Raw genomic sequence first — 16086 nt, 5'->3', positions numbered from 1 at the left:
GAGAATAGAAGTGGGCAAGAGGGCAATTAGGTAATCGTTACGTGAATGTATGAAACTCCATGACTTTCATTTAGTGTATCCTAATCGACCTACCTCATTAATATTAATGAGGCAGGTGACAATTTGTGACCCATTTGGAAATGCTAAAATTACAGTGATGGTGGCCTGCTGGGCTCAGCAGACCACCATGTCTGTGACTGCTTTTAAATAAAGCAATTTTTTTTAATGAAGTCTGTTTTCCTTAAAGAAAAATGGGATGCATTTAAAAAAGAAAAAAGAAAAGTTTTCTTCTAATTTTTTAAGAGCAAGCAGTGGCCCGTGGGACCACTGCCTGCTCTTAAAAACGTTTTTGCATGCATTCACAAAGGGGAAGGGGTCCCTACTTGAAGTAGGTGGTAAAATGGAAATGTTTTGCTACTGCATTTCTTTCACGAAACGTTCCTACATCCCGCTGCAATTTAGTATTAGGAAGGGATGCCTTCAACATGCCTCTTCCTAATACTGAATCGGTATGTATTCACATTCCAAACTGGGACTCAGTAACATGTTACCAAATAGCAAATTGAAATTCATACATACCAAAATGCATTTCTGCGGTCGCAAAAGGCCATTTATGACCGCAAAAATGCATGATACATATGGCCCACAGACTCTATTAACTAGCATCTATTATCTAGGTCGGTTCCTCATAAGTCCAGGATCATATCTCCTAGGGTTAAGCAGGGAGTGAAGTAGATGAGTAGGATTGAGCGAACAACCACACTATAAGTGTTCAGAAGTATCAGACCTAGGTTATGTTTGTCCAGGAGTTGCACTATATCATCAGTGATGAGGATGATGGCAGGTTCCATGCTGCAATGAAGGATGATGGCTGACTGACAGCCCCACAGGAGGTGCTTTTCAACATCTGCTGTGAATGGAAGCACCAAGGTTCACTCAAGAATGCTTCTAGGTAAGAGGCACTTGTAGTGGAAAGTGCATCATTTGTCTGGCTCATAGGTTCCTGTGATAGAGTAATAGTTGGCTGCTTATTACAGAAGAGGGAAAGGTCTTCTTTGCTAGATAGGTGGTTACTCTGTTAGGGGTGGGCACCAGGATATCTTTGAGAGGGATCTGATGGCTAAGGATGGGATGTCGGCAACTAAGTTAGTGGTGACTTTTGAGTGAGATAATCATGTCAGCGAATTCTGATAGGGCCAATGGGTGGAAGAAGTGCCATTTTGGTATTTCGTCATACCTGTCAATTCACCCTCATTTGACTGTTGTCGCTCATTCACTCTCTTGACAAACAAGATGCCACCGAAGATTTAATATCATCTCGAAACACTGTTCATGTCTATTAGGTTAATCGTTTTGATAGAGTGTTTTGTATGGCTGACAGGATGAAATGCACAGCTCTCCACCCACAGGCACACACTCTTTTCAAGACATAGCATTTGCCATCTTCAAAACTCTCATTGATAAGGTCTGAGAAACATTTAGTCTCAAATTGAGCTCACAGAACCAGGAGACAAACCAGTTAGGAGCTGCTTGTGCTCCATTCTGTAGAGGCCTCGTCTGGTAGTTCAGGATGGACTGTTCCCATGAAGAGCAGGGACAGTACTGATATGTAGAAAGCGAGCTTCAGAGTGGGCCAGTGGGTGGAAAATGGGTTGGAATGCTACACCGAGTGATTTCCAGTCCAGTGGTTTAGGCTCTTTGCAATCATTTCTTCCTTCATCTTTTGCGTTTTTGGCAAACATTTGTAATCAACAGTGGCACATGGTAAGGCACGAGGTGAGCTTCCTCAGTATGTGCCACAGGAAATCACAACCTCTTGCTTTCTTCCCACCACCTTAATCTCACCAGATGACACCGGTGGCTACCAAGCTCTGAACCACTACAAGGGAAGATGACTTCTTTGTACAACAGCATTAGGTGCAGGTCTATCACAAGTGTAAATGATCTTCAGAAGAGGAACATGAGGTTTTACAGCTCTGTTTTTGAAGTTCATAATTCGATGTGGGGTGCAATACAAGCAAAGATGAGTGCCAGCAGAAACAAATACAGGCTGGTAGGAAACATTTTGGTTAAAGAAGGTGTGGTGCATGAGGTCACTGTGACTTCCTGCTGAAAACATTCATGGGTGCCCAGCCGGGACAGAAGAGTTCAGAAGGCTTGAAATTCACCCACCACCCAGGAATTTCTTCAATAGTGACAAGCTGAGGACCTCCATCTCAGTACCTTTGAGGTGCTGAAAATCCCTGACAAGTTGTTCTTTGCCCGAAGAAATTCTAGACCAAAGATTGCTTCTTGGACTGGTTGGTCCAACCTCTAACACCATACCCATAAACACTGAGAGCTTTCTCATCTTGCTGGCGAACATAGCGTAACCCCAGGTCTCTCATTTGCCCATGATGATAGGCCCACTCGCTGTAAGCCCGCAGTCCCAGCCTACACCCCTCCCAATAAATCCCATGACTTCTGTCTTGCGTTCGTGGAGGAGAGGTCCCAATATTTCTGCATACTTACAAAGAGTGCAGGTGCATCAGGGTGTCAAACTGGTCTTTGGGGATGACCTTCAATGGGTTGAAAGAAATATTTCTGCAAAGAAAAAAATATTTAACCTTTTTTTCAGACAACTTGACACAAGAAAGCTTTAATCACCCTCCACCCACTCTCTGCTTGACTTTTCTACCTGAGCTCTTGCTATGCACGCACCACTTCTGTTCCAAGTCAATCCAATACTGGGTATTATGCCAAGGTGATGCTACATCTGCCTAAGGAGTGGCCTCGCGAGATAATATGGCATATGCTGTGTTATGAGGACATACCTTATATGCAAGATATCTGCTTTGGCAATCATCCACCCATTTCCAACCCTCACAAGGAACTCTGGCCTGATTTAGAGTTTAGCGGATGGGTTACTCTATCACAAATGTGAAGGATATCAAGTCTGCCTTATTGCAAAGTGCATTACACCCCATGGTACCTGTAATAAGCAGGGTGTGATATCTGTCACATTTGTGATGGAGTACCCTCCTGCTAAACTCTAAATAAGGCCCTCTGTTTTAAACTATATACTGTGGGCCAAATTTATAATTTTTTCACCCTGAGCAACGCAGCAGGACATGTTGCTGCGCTGAGTGAAAGGGAAAAGGCAGGAAGGGGCTTCATTTATCATTATATAGCGCATTCCTGTCATATCCTATTGTTGAAGCGCTTCTGGCTGCCTAGCGCAAACACAGGCACCCTTGCGTCATGGTGCAAGAGTGCCTGCGTTGCAGGCAGAATTGATTTTGTTCAGGAAGGGGCAACTTCCTGCACAAAAAGAACCCTGAGAGGCATTTTCCTCCTTTTACGTGTGCTGCACAATGCACCACACCTAGAAAGAGGAAAGAACAAGGAAAAATAAAGATATTTCTCTTTGGCACGCCTCTACAACTAATGGTAAATCGGGGACTGCGCCAAAATCTGTGTGGTGGATACATTGCAACACTCACGCTCCAGCCATGGAACACCCACCTGCTGCAGAGTAACGCAAGGCAGCGATTTGCACTGCCTTGTGTAAGTCTAGATTTATCAAGTAATGCAGGGTCACGCAAGGTGACCTTGCGTGGCTTGATAAATTCCACTTGGGTTTTGCATCGCTCTAGCGCCCCTTTGTTTGGCAAAGCAAAACATAGATAAATCTGGCCCTTTGTGCCTTTTTCCCATTTATTTACTCCTGATTCCTTTCCCCATGGTGTATGGTCACAGATTTTGAGTTCGTTCTTATCATGCCAAAATCCAACATGACAATTTACTCTATCTGATTGATTACTTACAATGCAACACAATGCAAAAAAGTTTGTATGTTCCCAAAAATCTGCCTTTGGATTTCTGGTGGAAGCAGGGGGGAATATTAACATTTTTTGTACACAACAATTATGTATTACAATTTAATTAATTTGACTAATTTGTGCCATCAAACAAACTATTTAGATAATACTTTGTTAAACAGGCACACACCCTTTGCGTCTTATGTCAAATAATAGTCTCTAAGCTCCCCTACACACATGAAACATCTGCCAAGAATGCTCACTGGCCACTTACAACAGCTGCAGGTCCGGTAGATCTGCGAATAATGAAGGTGGAAGATCTTGGAGCTTGTTGACGGCTAAGTCGCTGCATAAAAAGAAAAAGAGAATGGTTAGGAGATAAGACACCCGTCCTTGCTTGGAGTTCAGTGGAACCTTGAACATATATGCATATATGTCATCAAGGTACATGTATGTGGAGTGCAATTGCTGCTCTTTCTATTAAAATATTCTAGTTTTAATTGTAAAAAGTGATCACTTTGAGGCGCACAGGTTACAAATAAAGAGCGCCACAACCCCAAAGCAAGCATAGATTGCACTCACTCTCCCCCTCCGCTGCTCAATCTTGAATCATTTCTGTCCCTCGAAAAAGAGTCCTCAGTTCTCTACCAGCGTGGTTTGGATTCTGTCCAGGAAATACATGCAGAGATACATACATACATATGCCCTTCCAAAGTTTTATGTTGACTTGAAAGAGCATAACTTGCTTGTGTCATCATGCATTTTAGAAAACGTGAAAGAAAGGAATAGTTTCCTATGTAACATGTGAAAATGGATTTTAAAAATGTGGTGCGCTGAAATAATCACGAGTAAAAGTGCAGATATCACTATATGGTTTTATGTAAGCTGCATTTATTAATCATTTTGCAAAGTATGTTTATGTTACAACATTTAAGAAGTGTTATTTCCAATAATCGTTTTTATTTAGATGTAGGTACAAAAATTGTGCAGAGAATCAGTTAAAGATTCTGCGTGGAAGTGAAACATTGAGCTAAACGAGGAGTTAGTGCTGCTGAAATAGTGGGAGATGTCTTTGGTGCAGTGATCCCATCAGTAGGGTGGATTTTGAATGACCTGAATATTAGAAAGTTGTCTGTAATAGTGGATAAGCTAGCTACCACCACAGTTAATTCATTTCTGTTGGTAAACGCAGAGATGGTGGTGATAAGATCAATGGTTTTACAAAATCGACTTGCGTTAGATTTGTTCCTCACAAAAGAGGGTGGAGTCTGCCGAATGCTGAAAGTTCAACAATGTTGTACTTATATTCCTGATAAGAGTAAGAATTTGAAGAAATATATTTGGAATATTTCAGAGTTGACAAAGGATTTGAAGGAGCTGGAAGTGACAGGTGCATGGCAAGTTATTGGAGATGAATTTTCTGCTATAGCATGGGTACTCACAAACTTTTTCTCGGGGGCCAAAATTGCAGTATGGTTTGCGGCCGAGGGCCGCACTGAAGTGACAGAGGGGGGGAGGGGAGGTGGGGCTTAGAGGGGGAACAACCACCCCGCCCCCTTTTTCAAAACATTGCTAAACAATGCTGCATTTTGAATCCAGGTATAACTACAAACCTACAAAGAGGACATTTTGAAAAACATTTTTATTATCAGACAATAGTAATCTTAAGAGGCATGGCATGGTAATCCTTGTGAACAGGATATTCAGCACAGGCCCAATGCAGCACAGTTTTCTCTGAGTCTGGAAAATAGGCATGTCAAAGGAAGACATACTAAGAACTTATTTTGCACTTCATGTCTCTTATTAGTGTTCTGTAATCTGGTAGTATGTCTGAAATGGCAAGCCTTAAGAGCTGATCCAGATGTAAAGTCTGTTAGCTTATTTCTGAATTTACTCTTCAAAAGTCCCATTGTGGAAAACGAACTTTCGCAAACATATGTTGACCCAAACATACAAATTATTTTCTGGGCCACTGTAAAAAGAACAGGAAATTTGTCAGTAGGCACAGTGTTCCAGAATTCTTCTGGTGCCTGCCCCAAAAAAGATGCTTCGAGAGCTGAGTTGTGCTGCATGTCTATCAGCTCCATTTGTGCTTGCAGTCTTTTCACGCCAATAAGTTCAACAGCATCAAGATTTCGTGCACTTACCATCCAGCCTGAACAGGGGGGTGAGGGTTCTGAATTGAGAAAATCGCCTTTTGATCTCCCCAGAAATTTCCTCAAGACATGCACCATGATTTAGGGTTGGCAGCATTTCTTGTGCATTTGGAAACCTCTGAGTCACAGCCAACAGTTTTGGAAAGTGGGTGAAGTCAGCAACATCCAGTTGTTCTTTGAATAGCACAAGCTTACTTTCAAATGAGTAAATACCATTCATCATGGACCACACAAGCTGTTGTTTGCCTTGCAGCATCAAATTAAGAGCATTGAAGTGTGCAAATAGATCTGAAAGAAAATGGAGCATTAAAAGCCATTTCACATCCTTTAGTTCTGGGAATGTTTGACCTCTGCTGTTTGTAAAGTGTTCAATTTCAGGAAGCAAAGCAATGAACCGCTCCAGAACTTTCCCTTTGCTTAGCCATCGCACTTCAATGTGCATCAAGAGGTCTGTATATTCAGCTTCAGAATCCTGCAGCATAGCCTTAAAAAGTCTATGGTTAAGGGATTTGGCACGAATATAATTAACAATTTTCACTGCAAGTTTTAGGACGTCATTCAGTTCTCCACGCTTTAATTTTGCACACAGAACTTCCTGATGAATAATGCAGTGGTAGTCTATTACAGGCTGTCCAGTGAGCTTCTTTTTAAGCAAAGATACAAAGCCTCTGTCATGGCCTACCATAGCAGGAGCGCCATCTGTTGTGATGCTAACAAGACTGTCCAGTGGTATGTGATGTGTTTCGAAGTAGTTGCAGATACTGTCCAGAATATCTTCTCCTCTTGTGTGCCCGTGCAGTGGTAGAAGGCACAGGAGCTCTTCTTTGGGATGAAGCGATTGGTCCAAATACCTCACCTAAACTAATAACTGGGCCACATCGCCTATATCTGTGGACTCATCCATGGCAATGCTGAAGAACGGTGACTCTCTGACAGCTTTGATCACCTGCTCCTGGATATTTTCACCCATTGCCTCTATTCTGTGTGCACAAGTGTAATCCGATAGCTGTAATGCACCAATTTCTTTTAAAATGCTGGATTTGTTGCTATAGTTTTCAAACAAAATTTCAGCTGCTGAAAGGAAACATTTCTTCACCAGCTCTGCCTCCGTGAATGGCTTCTTATGTTTGGCAAGCAGGTAGCATATTTTGAATGATGCTTCTGTAACAGCCTCAGATTCCTTCATTTGGCAAAGGAAGAGCTTCTGCTGGGAAAGAAGTGTTTGCTTTAACGATGCCACTTTTGCTGAATGCAGTTCTGAGTGCAATGGGAAGTTCTCACTATAACTTCCGTGTCGAGTTTTGTAGTGCCGTTCCAGGTTATATCTCTTAAGAACATTTACTTTCTCTTTGCAAAGCAAACAGGTAGCTTTCTCCTTTGGCCATTCAACAAACAAGTACTCTTCTTCCCATGCTGCCTGGAATGATCTGTGTTCACTCTGTATGGATCTGGGTCGTTTGCAAGGCTTGGTAACTGGACTGTAGGCCATTGGTCTCAGCGAGTTTGTGCAATGATTTTCAAGGGTCAGGAATCAGATTTTCCCCTCACAGCCAAAGGACCAACACCACTTCATGACCGACAACACTTCACGAGCGACCGATGGACCGACACTGCCTCACAACCAATGGACCAACACTGCATCTCGCTACAGACCTCTGTGCACAACACCAAAGTAATATAAAGTGATGTGTAAAAGGAAACAAAGCATACCGTGATCTAACAATTGTCAACACACATGCTGGCCTTTGCCGATTCCCAAAGAACCATGTTATAAAAAGTATTTTTTGCAATTATGCTTGCAACCTGCTAGGCATACTAGAGTGATAATGAGGCCAATGAATGGTATACGGGCCCCTTTTTAGAGACTGTTTTTTTTCAGCATGCTGGGTCACACAGCAATAGAAATCAACTGTGCACGAAATGCCAGGGGCCAGATAAAAAAAGTGTATTATTGTAAGACATTTTCAACAGCCCTGGCTCTAGTAGTATATTCCTACACTAATCACAAGAGCCAAATGGGAATGTTCCAGAGTATATCCCTATCCTAATCACAAGAGACATTTAATTAGATGCAGCAGCCATTTATCAACCGCACCCCTGGGAGGAGGAGTAAGCTGAAGGTGTTTGCCCATCACACAAAGTGTACCCCACTGGACACTTCACAAATGGTTTGATTTATATTGGGATTGTCATCTGATTTTTGGTAGTTTTCATGGGTGGGTGGTTTCTCTCTAGCTGTACTGGGTTGGTGAGTATGGGTTATAAAAGTAAGCATTATTGTTTGGAGGTTGCACAAACAAAGGTCTAACTTGGTGCCTAAGCATTACAAGACAAAGATACAGCAGCACAGTTCTTACCCTTGCAGGGTCCGGTCTATCACACACAGCGGCATCTGCTCTCACCCCTACCGCCATCTGCACACAGCGCCATCTGCTCTCACCCCTACCCCAGTAACACACACAGCGCCATACACACACAGCGCCATCTGCTCTCACCCCTACCCCAGTAACACACACAGCGCCATCTGCACACAGCGGCATCTGCTCTCACCCCTACCCCAGTAACACACACAGCGCCATCTGCTCTCACCCCTACCCCAGTAACACACACAGCGCCATCTGCTCTCACCCCTACCCCAGTAACACACACAGCGCCATCTGCACCCAGCACCATCTGTTCTCACCCCTACCCCAGTAACACACACAGCGCCATCTGCACACAGCGCCATCTGCTCTCATCCCTACCCCAGTAACACACACAGCGCCATCTGCTCTCACCCCTACCCCAGTAACACACACAGCGCCATCTGCTCTCACCCCTACCCCAGTAACACACACAGCGCCATACACACACAGCGCCATCTGCTCTCACCCCTACCCCAGTAACACACACAGCGCCATCTGCACACAGCGGCATCTGCTCTCACCCCTACCCCAGTAACACACACAGCGCCATCTGCTCTCACCCCTACCCCAGTAACACACACAGCGCCATCTGCTCTCACCCCTACCCCAGTAACACACACAGCGCCATCTGCACACAGCGCCATCTGCTCTCACCCCTACCCCAGTAACACACACAGCGCCATCTGCTCTCACCCCTACCCCAGTAACACACACACAGCGCACACACACAGCGCCATCTGCTCTCACCCCTACCCCAGTAACACCCACACAGCGCACACACACAGCACCATCTGCTCTCACCCCTACCCCAGTAACACACACACAGCGCCATCTGCTCTCACCCCTACCCCAGTAACACACACAGCGCCATCTGCTCTCACCCCCACCCCAGTAACACACACACAGCGCACACACACAGCGCAATCTGCTCTCACCCCCACCCCAGTAACACACACAGAGCGCACACACACAGCGCCATCTGCTCTCACCCCTACCCCAGTAACACACACAGTGCCATCTGCTCTCACCCCTACCCCAGTAACACACACACAGCGCACACACACAGCGCAATCTGCTCTCACCCCTACCCCAGTAACACACACACAGCGCACACACACAGCGCCATCTGCTCTCACCCCTACCCCAGTAACACACACAGCGCCATCTGCTCTCACCCCTACCCCAGTAACACACACACAGCGCACACACACAGCGTAATCTACTCTCACCCCTACCCCAGTAACACACACACTACATTAAAAACAAATAAATAAATAACCAAAGAGCCTTACCTGACTCAAAGCACTGTAAAGATGCCACAAATGTAGAACGGCAGGCAGGCAGGCGGGCAGCAGACGTGGAGCCGGTGACAGAAAGCAGACGACAAAGCCCCGTAAAAGTTAGCTGCAAGCGCTGACTTTTATGAGGCTTTGGCTTCCAGGATCGTCACGGAAACGCCATAAATAATGGCCGCCGTACGTAAACATAGAGGAGGGCCGCGGGAGCATGCGCAAAGAAGCCACTGTTGCGCATGCTCCCGCGGCCCTCTTCTATGTTTACATACTGCGGCCATTATCATATGGCGTTTGTTGTACATCTCCGCGGGCCACCAAGATAGGTCCGTGGGGCTGCTGGCGGCCCGCGGGCTGTACTTTGAGTAACGTCGTGCTATAGGAAGGTGGTTTGGAAAGTTGGGGAACAGAGTTTTAGGTTTTATTCTGAAGCCATTATTTATTATTGCGAGTGGCAATCGTTCTGTTGCTTGCATAGAAAGTCTTCCAGAGAATGAAGGCTCAGAAAGAAAGAAGGAAGAAGAGAGCAGAAGTTGAGATTGAAGACAATCAGTGTACTATCACAATGATATGAAAGGTTTGGAGGAATCCAGACGAAACCTGTTCAAGATGACGAGAGATAAGCGGGCTTGAGAAGTTGTGTTACCAAGGGCAGAAGAATTATACTGGGTTGGCAGTTGGAGCCCTCCTTTGGAATTCCTGAAGTGCGGAGTGACCCAAGGTCAAATGGAGAAACTTAAAAGAATTCAGCCGCCAATTAATGTACAATTTACAGCTTTGTTGTTTCAAAGAAGGATTTTGACTGTGATGTCACCCCCTGGAAAATCAAGATTAAGCAGTGTTTACTCAATTACTGAAGCAGATCCTATTTGCCTCCTTACTGAAGTGGACCCATTTTAGGCACAGACCTCATACTCTATTTTGACTAAGTGACTTTATGCTACTTACTTCTTTATGGCTTTATAACTTTATGCTACTTACATTTCTTGACAGAGTCTCTACTGAGTTATGTGGTGCGGACCCTTTTCTTTGAAATTACCTTAGAGTAGAATAGTTAGAAATTTAGACTCAGCGGTTAGGCAGGGAGATTTAACCCTGGATTTCAAGCTTCAAACACTTTTCCTTACTTTCTGTATTATCAACGCTTTGATTCTTCTCTGGTAATTTTATACATTTATACTATAGTTTTGAGACTCATTTATCTAACTTTGATTTTCAGTCTGTAATAAACTTTTAAAATCTCAAGATCGTCGCCAAGATTGAAGGTGTGACCAAATTTGTTACGTAGGTTGATTAATTTGATGTATGTCTCCTCACCCCTCAGAACTGAGAATTAAACGTTCATAGAATTTGAGAATTTAAGAACAGTGTGAACCGCCGGATCACTTGGAGGAATATTCTTCTCTGTAAACTACTTACCTCCTGTACTAACGCTAGTTTCCAATAGCAAGTCAAATTCTTATCATAGCCACTTTTATGTTCTTTATTTAGTCCTCACGCTCTTGTTGCTAGTGGTAAATGATGGCATTTAGCTGCATAGTCTTAAGTGAAAATAGGCAAATGTACCCTCCCCGAAAGCAAGAAACGTACACCATTCTATCAGATTTCCACTGGCTGCACCTCCAACATAGTAAATCATTAATTTATTATCCCTTACTCCTGGTAGTAAGATGTTCAGAAAGACAGAATTGACTAATCTGATGGTTAATATAGCCTTATAGCCTGCTGTAGCTGGCTATACCGGCCATTAAAGACCTGCTCCAGCATTAAAGGCCTCAATCAAAGGTTCTGTGAAATTAATTGGTATTCACACTGTTAGTTAGACAGCATATTTCCCTTGGACTTTGAGGGGTACATACCTCTCTGCTTATTCTCTTTGTGTGGCTTTATGCTATGCAACACTTGATTGGAGCGTTTCTACTGAGGTCTCCGATATGCTGCCACTTTTCTATTGTCACCGAATTAATTACGATTTCCTGACCGTAAATTAGTTTATGACTATATAGATTAAATTTAGATTCATTCATGTCTAGACAGGAGGATCGAAACTTGTATACAGATCATCAACATCTATTTCTCACTGAAATCCTTGTATGCCTTATGCTTTTGAGATTTAACCTTATCAGACTATTTGACTCACCTTTGGTCACTATGTACTTATGTAGCATGTTTTTGAGATTCATCTATATTAGTCTGGCTCTAAACTTGTAATAAAACTCATATAACTTCATATATGTTCTCTTTGCCCTTAGTGTGTGGCCAATGGGTTGCACTGTTAATTGACTTGTGATTCTGAACTAATTCTCCTATAGCTCTCAGGCATTGATAAAGAGGTGTATTGCAGGGACACAAGAACTGGGTCCAGAGCTCCAGCAATACTAATAATTTGAAGGTAGCACAACATGACGCCCTACAATAAGGGTTCCATGTAATACAAAGTGCTTAGTTCCTAGGGTTTGCCCCTAACTTGCATAGCCCCCACAGCTTGTGGTCCTATTCGACAGGACAGGGCCTACAGCTATGGGGATTTGCTTAGTTGCACTGAGCTCAGCTCTTCCTTCCTTGATCCCAGGGGACTTCCCCAATTCAGGAGCATTCTGGAAATCCCCTAAGAGACGTCTCCAGTTCTGGTAGCCCATTGGGACACATTGAAAGTTCTACTAGGGGACTAATAGTATCAGGGAATATAGAAGGAGTGAGGTGTGGACAATACAAAGTAGGAAGCTGTTGCTCAGACCCTGCACAGCAGTGATATGGTTTCTGATGCTGCACAGGGCCCTTTTAAAAGAAAAAACAAAGCGTTGTTGTGAGTTTTCAGGCTACTTGACTTCACGCACTCCTATCAGACAGTTTCTTACAATGAAGTGTCGCAGAAGCCCCTCACAATAAAGCACCCCCGAAAGATGTGGAGACATTACTTTTTTCCATCCTAGTCTGTTTCAGGTTGCAAGTGGTTGGGAGGCGCCTGTCACAATAACAGCATTCTCTGTAAGGCACTCAGCTGCTCCCTGAAGCGAGGTTTGCGATATTTCTAACACATGGTAATTAATATTACTATTAACCTTATAGATAATCAAAGTCACAGACTAATTTTCATGTTTTCTTTCAATAAGCATTATTACTCCACATCTTAATATATACATCTTTTTCAAACTCAGAATGATGTAGACTATAGGGCTGGCCCTGCCAGGACTGGATTCTTTGACTTGCTTGGTACATACTGATATCTCAATAGTTGGTCAACCGACTGACTTAATATGATGGCACCACCGGGCAAGTGCGCCAGCCAAGGTGACAGGTGGGGGATGTGTCAGTTGTAGCATCTCTATTTTTGTTTCTCGTCCTTATTTGATTTCTACCTGGCTTAGGACTGGGACGAGCAAGGGCCTGATTTAGAGCTAGGCAGAGGGGTTACTACATCACAATATCCTGTCCGCTGAAATATAAATCCTATTTTGCAGCATAGACAGCCTCATAATGAATTGCCCCTGGGCAAAGCATCGATCTGCTCACGTTCGGCAGTATTTTCATTGATGCTAAACCACAGCATAACAATTAAAAGAAGTATTGTAATAATTTACAAAAGCTAGGTCCATCAGAGGTGAGGGAGGGCATTGAAGGAGCCAGGGACAGTGGTACAAAACCCAAAAAGTGCTAACAATCGCAATGAGAGTCTTTAATACCCAACACGCAGCTGCTGAGATCTCTCTACTACAGATGAAGCCCAGTCTAACATGGGCAGATGTGCAAGTGATACCTGCATGCTGAATTAAATATGACTTGATTTGAATTCTTTTAAAGTGCTAAGTTTAATCTTGGGTTTCTTGGCACTCAAGAACTGTTGATCCAGGCAAGAAACTCTAGCAAGAGCTTTAACAAATAGAAAGGCTTAAGGCATTTCTAAAAGTGATTCCGTGCTTAATGTCTTTAAGATACAGTGGAAGTTAATTTCAGAGTTTGGTACCAAGAAAACTGACGGAGCAACCACCTATGTTGGCTCGTTTGCCAGAAGTCATGTTAGGACTTAGACAAGAAGTAAAGATTGAGGGGCATATTTATACTCCGCTTGCGCCGAATTTGCGTCGTTTTTTTCGACGCAAATTAGACGCAAAACTAACTCCATATTTATACTTTGGCGTTAGACACGTCTAGCGCCAAAGTTCATGGAGTTAGCGTCATTTTTTTGCGTGAACACCTTCCTTGCGTTAATGAGATGCAAGGTAGGCGTTCCCGTCTTAAAAAATGACTCCCAGGCATATGCGTGGTATTTATACTCCCGGGCAAAAATCATGCCCGGGAGTGGGCGGGGCAAAAAACCCCGCATTTGCGCCTCTTTTTAACGCCTGGGTCAGGGCAGGCGTTAAGGGACCTGTGGGCTCAGAATGAGCCCAGAGGTGCCCTCCCCTGCCCCCAGGGACACCCCCTGCCACCCTTGCCCACCCCAGGAGGACACCCAAGGATGGAGGGACCCATCCCAGGGAAGAAAAGGTAAGTTGTGGTAAGTATTTTTTTTTTTTTTGTGTGGCATAGGGGGGCCTGATTTGTGCCCCCCTACATGCCACTATGCCCAATGACCATGCCCAGGGGACACAAGTCCCCTGGGCATGGCCACTGGGCAAGGGGGCATGACTCCTGTCTTTGCTAAGACAGGAGTCATGTTAATGGCGTCTGGGCGCCCCAAAAAAATGGCGCAAATCGGGTTAAGACTATTTTTTTGCCTCAGCCTGACTTGCCCCATTTTGGGACGCCCAAACGCCATTTTTCCCTACGCCGGCGCTGCCTGGTGTACGTCGTTTTTTTTCACGCACACCTGGCAGCGCCGGTCGTCTAACGCCGGCTAACGCCATTCAATAAATACGGCGCCCGCATGGCGCTTCAGAATGGCGTTAGCCGGCGCTAATTTTTTTGGCGCAAAACTGCGTTAGCGCAGTTTTGCGTCAAAAAGTATAAATATGGCCCTCAGAGTGAAGTGACCGAGGAAGATCATACAGACTCTTAAACATGGTCAAAGTTTTTAGATCAAATGATGTGGCTCTCAGCATTCTGAGCTCTTTGAAGCTTTAACAGACCTGAAGCTGGAAGTCCCAGGAATAAGCTACTACAATACTCTAGTGGTGATATCTCGCAGATAAAGTCAAGGATGCTCGTAGATCTCTGGGAAGAAGCTCACACTAAAAGGTGCTTTGAAGGGAGAAGGCATTGAGAGCTTATGGCCCAAGAAAATACAGAAAGATGTAGCTTTCTAAAAGCAGAAAGATCACTTCCAACACTACTCGGCCAATGAGATTCATCCCATCATAGTTTGTTTCAGTCAATATTTACAATTTGTGTTTATCAATATTTACTTTTAGGAAATTAAGTATAATTAATTGTTGAACTGCTTCACGCAACTATCAAAGGGGGGCAAGGTTGCAGGGGTGCAAATCTCCAGGTGAATAATAAACTGTGTGTCGTCCACATACAACAGAGCGCTACAGTCAAAGGTTTGACTAAAACTGGACAGATGGCTCACAAAGGGGTTACAAATAAGAGGGGATAATGATGAACTTTAAAAAACTCTCAAACATTACTATCTATTAGTCTATAACATGGACATTATTGTCTATTAGGAGACATAATATAGATCCGTTTAAAGGGCTGCTGATGCCCTGCCAGAAATTATATAAAGCACTGGATATCTGTGCCTGCCCCACCTCCTACAATTGATTGACTAAAAAGTTGTAGTCAATTGTTTTGAAAGCAGCGGAGAGGCCCAATGGGATCATTCCCGCTGTGACTTCCTCATCCACAAAATTGTAAATTCCCTCCGCAGCCAATAACATCACTGTTCCTGGGCAACTTCTTCTGGATTGGAAATTGAAATGTTGATGATGAAAGCTGTTTGTATCGCGCACAGCTGCTCCAAGTAGTGTTCCAGTGCGTTGCTTGGGTCGGAAGAGGTGAAACAGTTTACATTTAGTCCTGCACAAAAAGCCAAGTCTTAAGCTTTTTTTTAAACATTGCAACATTACTCACTGCGCACGACTCCAGGAGTAGCTGATTCCATGCTATTGAGCCATGGTAGTCATTATTTAAGATGTTATACTATTCAAAGCTGCTCGGTAACATATTTTTCCAAACTGTGGCCCAAAGCAGGGAAGAGGGTAGCAGACAGTAATTGGCTACAACCTGTGTCTCTAAATTGGGTTTTGGGGAGATATCAGCCCACATCCAGCTATGCGGCACTGTACATGAGGACAATGGTGAGGGAATGAGCTTCAGTAAAGTGTTGGAAATTATGGGATGAAATTGATGCTGGGCAGGGAACCTGGGGTGAGCCAGATTTAACAGACTAAATCAGGGATTCCAGAAACTGTTTAAGAGGCATGCCGTAGGAGGACCACCTTTCATGGGTGAGACTCCAAAGAGCCTTGTGACACTTGTGTATCTGAAA

The 16086-nt window shown here is 44.0% G+C and overlaps 1 protein-coding gene across 1 annotated transcript in view; it reads right to left on the bottom strand.

Annotated features, from left to right (window-relative positions):
• Positions 1–16086, bottom strand: part of LOC138261292 (relaxin receptor 1-like) — a 682359-nt gene that overhangs the window by 82801 nt on the left and 583472 nt on the right. Inside the window, exons 11-12 of the mRNA XM_069210109.1 lie at positions 4075–4146; positions 2512–2583 (exon numbers count right to left, since the gene is read on the bottom strand). Of these exons, the coding sequence (XP_069066210.1) occupies positions 2512–2583; positions 4075–4146 (144 nt within the window). The remainder of the gene's footprint in view (positions 1–2511; positions 2584–4074; positions 4147–16086) is intronic.

Source organism: Pleurodeles waltl, chromosome 2_1 (assembly GCF_031143425.1).
Source record: "Pleurodeles waltl isolate 20211129_DDA chromosome 2_1, aPleWal1.hap1.20221129, whole genome shotgun sequence".
NCBI classification, from domain to species: domain Eukaryota; kingdom Metazoa; phylum Chordata; class Amphibia; order Caudata; family Salamandridae; genus Pleurodeles; species Pleurodeles waltl.
The sequence above is the reverse complement of the archived record's forward strand: the minus strand, read 5'-3'. Positions and strand labels throughout refer to the sequence as shown.